This window comes from Cariama cristata, unplaced genomic scaffold (genome assembly GCF_000690535.1).
Source record: "Cariama cristata isolate BGI_N322 unplaced genomic scaffold, ASM69053v1 scaffold3401, whole genome shotgun sequence".
NCBI classification, from domain to species: domain Eukaryota; kingdom Metazoa; phylum Chordata; class Aves; order Cariamiformes; family Cariamidae; genus Cariama; species Cariama cristata.
In genome coordinates, this window is record NW_009597367.1 from 73,246 (window position 1) to 80,631 (window position 7,386).

General features: G+C 38.6%; 1 protein-coding gene across 1 annotated transcript in view; it reads right to left on the reverse strand.

Annotated features, from left to right (window-relative positions):
* The window catches only part of PHIP (pleckstrin homology domain interacting protein), an 82,144-nt gene that overhangs the window by 58,920 nt on the left and 15,838 nt on the right, over positions 1–7,386 (reverse strand). The window contains 2 exon segments of the mRNA XM_009708824.1: positions 5,297–5,431; positions 6,372–6,525. Of these exon segments, the coding sequence (XP_009707126.1) occupies positions 5,297–5,431; positions 6,372–6,525 (289 nt within the window).

Genomic DNA, 7,386 nt, shown 5'->3' on the forward strand with positions numbered 1-7,386 from the left:
TCTGGCCTTAACAGGTGTTCAGGCACACAGGAGGCCCCCCCTGAGGCAGATGGATTATGTCAGACACAGAAAGCCCACTACCAGCTACAGCAAAGCTTGACTTCCCCAAGATGCAACTCACAATGATAGTCAATCCAGTAAGACAGAAAAGAAACACCTAGGCATGAAAGATCTTTTGTTGTTGGTTTTACTTGGGTTTTTTTTGGAAATACATTGAATAGGAGAACCAGTTTTTTTATTTAGAGGCATCAGTATTCCTACTTGATTAATTTCTACATTACACAAGGATTTCTCAAATGCCATAAGGCTAGTCTTTATCAACTAATACTCAAGCTTCCCACTGCAGTAATTGCAATGCCCGCTTACAAAATCTGCTGCGTCAGATACCAAATTCAGGCAAAGCAATTACGTGCAAAGATACAGTACAAAAATCCGATATTCTACAGTGACAAAGATTGCAAAAATACCTGCTCTCCCCTGGTCTTTCATTCTTGCTACTGTAGTACAGTTTTCATAATTTCAATGGCATACTTTTAAGTAACTGCAGTCACCATGTTCCCGCGACTGTTCATAAAGCTATGCTGTAAACCAAATTATTTAAAACAAACAAAAAAAACCCCAAACAAAACAAAAAAAAGAGAGAGAGAAAGAACAGAGCTACAGGTCTGTACATATCCTGAAATCTTCTATGAAATTTTTTAAAATATTCTTCTACAGGGCAGCCCACTCATGGGACAAGCACTATCAGCTTTACCACAGGAAAAATCTATACTCTAAGGCTTCAGACAGAATGCCTTTTGCAAGCAGTCTGAATCAGCAGAGCTCAGCCCTGAGAGGTACAGCTTAAAGAAAACCATGCCTACAGGAAACTATGCAAGTCTAAAAAATAAAAACCAAGGGCAGCACTGTAACACCACAAACCTATTTGGGGTCGGACTCGAGCAACACCAGTATTTAATGCCCAAATTGCAACATCAACAAAAACCTAATCACCAAACCAAACAAAAACCCATGCATCCACCTAACATTACTATTAGGCACCTCCTTTTTGATCTGGAAGATTCTTACGTCCCTGTAGTTTTCTTTTTCTCCCACACATATTCACAGAATTGAGAAACTTCAGCTTAAAGCCTACAGGAACTACAAGCATAAGGCTAAGCTGCAGCACATACCAACCAAGTGCCAACCCTGGCATTCCTAACAAACCAACACTGTCAGGTCTACAAAGTAGTAACCTAGTAAGAACATCTGAAAGAAAACAGACCCTATGACAACTGCATGGTATGGCTTTTATTTATGACCTAACAGAGCACTAATACTGCAAGTTCAAGAGCTTGCCTGAAGCTTGAAGCCAAAGGCCACTTCTACCACCTTCTAGTTTACCTAGAACATAATTTCCATACCCAAGAAAACAAGCTTAACAGAAGTGTCTAAGCCCACGGGCTACAGATTCACACCTCTCCACAGCGGCACAACTTCAAGAGAAAGCTGGGGAAAAAGTCCTGCGTAGACATTTACAGCTGAAATGCCCTCCTGGCTAAGCAGCAGTTGTTGCATTGAACACCTTGCCATTAAGGAGAAAACAGAATCTACGTTTTCCATTTCCCAGTTCAGCAGCTTAACAGTTAAGGCAATCCCAAAAGCCAAGTGCCACCTGCTCCTGCGCCCTCCTTTCAGGAGAGCAGGAACCTCCCTCAGTTATTGGAAAGGTGCCTTACCACACAAGGGATCCAGATGCCTCATTGCAGCCTGGAGTAGGAAACTGTATTTCAAATCTCTCTCTGTACATTATCACGCAGTAGCTTTCACGAGACAGCCCACCATTCAGGGTCTTTTTTTCCCCTGGATCATCCACTAAGACACCTAAATCTCATATACTGCTCAGTAACCTGAGAATTCGGTATGATACTGCATTCCACTTGGAGACTAAAGACCTTGGTCCCCAATAACTTAGGTGCCACAACAGTCAAGCCCTTCAGTGAATCTAGGCCCTGGGTAATGAGCCACAATTTAAACATTTACCAGGGTTTATGCTGTCCTTCTGTAGCAAAACCCACTATTTTTGCAAAATATGCAAGCTCTGAAACAGTTGGCTGCAGCAACCACTTAAGGTTTATTATTCAGAAGTCTGCTAAATGCTTATTTGTACCTGCGAAATACAGCATGTGAAACTGCCCTAATGTTGCAACACCAAAGCCATGACCTCATTGATTCCTTGGAAAAATGAATGACAAAAATACACTAAGAACGTGTTTTTCATTAGCAGCTGTATTAAGTCAGGACAGGCAGGGATATTACACAGGCCACAAAACAAGTACCTGTATTTGCACATGCAATTCAAAACCGTTCCAAGACTTACTTGTTGCATCTCAAAATTGCCTAAAAAGCTTTAACCCTCTCACACTCTTGATATTTCTACAGCAAATTTCAGTCTCTGGGGTAGCGCACACATTCCCTGAGTCTAGCTGACTTAAGTCACTGAATTACGCCAGTTCTGAATGCCCACAAACTCTGACACTAAGCTAGGCAATACTTACAGAAACAGATGAAATGAAGACTACAGGTGAAAACATGGAACATATGAAATATATACATACTTAACTGAGAGTAAATCCATGTGTGTAGACATTCACTTCTGGGACTGAGGTTACTAATTATAAAGACCAGAATCCGGCAAACAGACCAAAGATGTTTAATTTAACTGTGACTCTGCCAACTGATTTAACAGTGAATCGCAAGTTTAAAAACCTGGGGGAGAATGTTCTGCAGGACCACTAGTTTCCTAGTGGCACCTATCTGTAACCAGCAAGGCATAAATAAACTCTGATTCCCCCATTTAAGTTAAATACAAAACAAAAAGTGTATTTGGTTACTACGGCTTTGCAATTTCACATTCACTGACTGGATAAAAGGAATTAAGTTTCAAACTGATTCACACCACTTGTATCTCTCAAATTTTGATTTTTTTATTTTTTTTTTTATGCTGACAATGAAGGAATTGGGGGGCGGGGGCAGGGGGAGGGAAATGACTTAAAAATACTTGACTCTACTCTAGGGATTTGCTACAAGGCCTTAGATGTACCAAGCAATCCATCTAGGACAGGAATACCTGGACTGGACTATCATTAAGCTAACATCTAAGCTAAAATCTAAGATTTCGCTAATTCAACCAACACCCCCAAGGTCTGCAATTTTTTTTTTTAAGAAGTTTTTGTTACAACAAAGTCATCCAGTGCTAGTTCTGGTACCACAGACACGTTTTTGTCAGGCAAGGATAGTAAGAGGTTCTTGAATGGTAAAGCAGGTACCTCACATCATTCAACTCTCAGGTTTGGCTCCTCCAGATGATGTTCCCTGTCTGATCCAAAAGACCTCAATCTGTAAAAACTTTTCATCCCCTTAATATAAATACTGTTTCTCAGAAGTATGAGATGACATATTGAGCAAGTCAATGAAGTTAACAGCACTTATCAGAATAATTTAATAGCGGCTAATCTAATGACATTCCCAGGTGAAAAGCCAGTTAGAAAACTGCGAGAAGACTGTCAGGTCTGTATGTATTCATGCCCTCCCTTAGTAAATCGGAACACTTACCATCTGCAGCTCTGCACAGACGGCTATACAAACACTTCTCATGGTCTAGAAGCATCTCCCCTCCTGCCCAATCATCTAAGAAAACCTCTAACTTCCACGCATGTCTTTTGAGGCACCAGACATGGAAGAGTGGCTGGTGAAATATTCAGAGACTGTAGAGAGATGCATCTCTTGCATACCTGGCTCGTATGACTTATTCACCGGTTTGAGACAAACTGATTGCTAGATTTACAATTCCCCTCACATCACACAGCAGGCAAACCTTCTCACATTCATTTCTAGCATGAAGCACAGATTACTAGCTGCTGAGATCTTCTGACTGTCTACACATTTCTCTGACTCCAAAGATCTTAAAATGTATGTGATTTTTAGCCTTTTTAGGCATTTGTGTTGCATTGCACCCTTGAAATAAGTATTTCAGTCTTTCGGGGTTGCCTAACGTCACAGGCATCTGTAATTTAGATTCTGATAGCTCTTAAATGGACTTGTCTTATGAAGAGCAGATGAGCTCAGCCTCTTCTGACCTCAAATTCCATTAAAATTATCATACTTCCATCATAAGTAGTATTGGAAGGGCAACCTAACCATGCAATGAGAACATACACCTCAACTGGTAACAGTGAACAGCACTGAGTAACAAAGATCTGTACTCATAGCTCCAAGATGATTGTCTCGGATCCTTCCTAAGTTCAATTACAGGAATCAATGCAGTGGGAACAATACTGAACCTAGGTCAGTGCTGAAGGAGTCCAGGTTGCTCTGTCTCCAGTTAAACTTGGGCCAATTTCCTCAGAGACTTTATGAACTGTACTGTAAACAGAACATCTCAAAATCTTTCTTTAGGTTCAGAGTGACCTTCCCAGCTTGACTTCATTTTCTAAATGCCCCCTTTTTTTTTGTGAGTACATCTATAGCAGGTCTCTTCTTCAGATCATCTTCTTTATGCTGGTCTCCAAGACTGCCATTCCACTATGGCTGAAGGCTGGATGAAGTCGATTTGCCTACTCTCAGCATTCTCAATGATACTTCAGATTCTACAAAGACTTTTGTAATTTTCTCCAAGAGACAAAGTCTCAATTGCACAACACATTACGTTTTTGAGGAAAAAGATATGTACAAAGACCAACTTAATATCAAGAAACAGATGGAAATACCTGTTGTATCCATCTTCCAGAAGAATTAGTTTAGTGCAGAACAGACCAAATTTGAAACCTGCATGTGGAGGAGCTCTACACAGAAAGGCTGACAGTACTCAGCCCAATGGGCCAAGGCAGCATACAACAACATTGTATGAGATCAGGTGACTCCTGAAGACCTTTAGCCAGATTAAGAATTAGTAATGCAAAAATAAACCAAGTTCCACGTTGGTTCCCCAGGCAGGAAACAGAGCACTAAAGGAGGGTCTCTGTCACTCTGTCTCTTACGCGTGATCTCTGACAATGTAAACTAACACTCCAATTTCATGTGGATGAACCATACAGAAAGATGACACTATGAAACAGCCAAAGAAACAACTTTTCACATTTTACAGATTTAATCTTTGCCTCACTAAACTGAATAAGGATTTCTCTTGACTTCTCTGGATGCAGGATCTTATCCTCTACACAAATGCATGCTTCAAGATGGCCTATGTAAGAATACACTAAAAGCAAAAAGTTTAGAAAGGTTGCTTTGACATATCTGCATAAAGCACAATAATTACCATGTTGAAGTAAGACCGGATTTTGACTCCTCTTGCCAAATCCCAAACTATGACATTTCCATCATGTCCAGCAGAGAAGAGAACTCTTGGATCAAACGGATGAGGTTCAAGTACAAACACTTCATCTTCATGTCCCTGAAATTAAAAACACAGCAAGATGAACAAGAGGATTGTCTCAAATACTTACCCAGGAATTCAATATAACACTAGCAACTGCAACATTAATCTATGGAAGTGTCCAGCGAAGGACAACTACTTTGAATACACACTTCTCTTTTTTTGTAGCAGTGTATTATACTCTTCTATTTCCAGTTACAATTTCAGCTTCCTAAGTAGTATGTCAGGTACATCACCTTCACAACAAGTATGTTCCAATACTTTCGCTATGATTTTAAAGGATACAGTCCACAACGTTCAGCATTTTTGGTCTTAGTGCTCCGCAGATTTCAGTTTGTTTAGGCAGAGTTGCAGTTAGAAATTTAATTTAGACCCATAAAGAGTCAAATATATAACTAAAAGTTAGAGAACAACATCTCCAAAATTAACACTAAATTTCAAAGTTTTGCATGAAATATTTCTATCTCTAGCAGAGCATCTAGTTACCTAGAGTTACCTATTTTCTCACTTAAAAATAGTATCAGACATTAGAATAAATCAAGCAACATTTTTGCCATCTAGAAGACTATTTTTTTGTACTCATGGGACTATTAGGTTGCAGAAGTGTCTCTGTTTAAACAGGGCAAATTCATCCATTAACGGTATTTCAAAACATTTGTCACATTAAATAAAGGTAAAAACCCCAACTGTTTCCTTCTCTCCTTCAAGATAGCACTTTAGGGGAAAAAAAAAGAAGTCCAAAATTAGTTTCAGACATCTTGAACAGCAATGGTTATTTGTGATTTTAAAGCTTTAATTTCTAATAAGCAGCTGACAGACTTGTCTATTACACTTTAATTATCTGGAAATATTTCTTAAGGTAATTTTCAGACAGAAAAAAAACCACGTAAGGAAGAATTTTCATGATGTATATGCAAATTCTGCATTCAGGATGGAATAATCAAGATGGAAACCTTACCATGAGAACATGAATGAGTTGGCCAGTGAAAGAATTCCAAACTTTCAGAGTCATGTTATTTACTGCAGTTATAACAGAGTTGTCATGGCGGTCCCATGCCACCATGGTCACTTTCAGTTTCGTGATTTTATCTTCAACTCCTTGTAAACTTTGTCTAAAACAAAAGAGCAAAAAGTTTCAAAGCAATCCAAGTTTGCCAAAACATTTTTACGTTCCTAACAAGCAAAATGCTTCTATTCTTAATAACAAAGCAAAATATAGAAGCATTTAATTCTTCAAGAAACTGGAGAAATGAAAGATGTTTTCCATCATGTAGCACATATAACCACAAAAGCATTGTAGATTCTTAAACAATGACTACAGGGTTCTCTTAACATCTTAAAGAATGTGTTGTTCTGTTTTTCCAGAAAACGCCCTCTGATACATGACCTAATCCAATTAAATTTGATAGCTACAGTATTTGTTGTGACGTTTGAAGAGCAAAAATCAAACTAGGCAACCAGTGAACAGTAATTTGCCTTGGAGAATATTTGTAGTAAGTATTTATAAATATCTGTTTGGATATAAATAAGTGTTCTGATACCTTTAAAGGAGTTAAATTCTTAGGCTATATTTAGTACTATACTACTATCCTTACATCACTTTACTATCAGAAATAATGGCGCTTAATCTTGGATGTATTTTATTTTTATTCCTATGAAACCCAAACACTAGCTATCTGTAACATAACCTATCAGAATACTCCAAAACTACATTTTTGTCAGTGTGGTTTAAAGATGAACCACCACTGAATTCTCGAGCACATCAGCTTCTGGGAAAACATGAATCAAATGCAACAATACCATGTTACCACCAAGTAGGCCGACAAAATACAGAATCTTCTGTATTGTAGTGCTTACTATGTATTACACAATAGTGTATGTTGTACAACTCAATTATAGAAAATGTAGTTATAGCCAGATTCCTTTCTAGATTCAATGCAGAACCCAGGAGGCTTTACAAGCTGAATTCACTC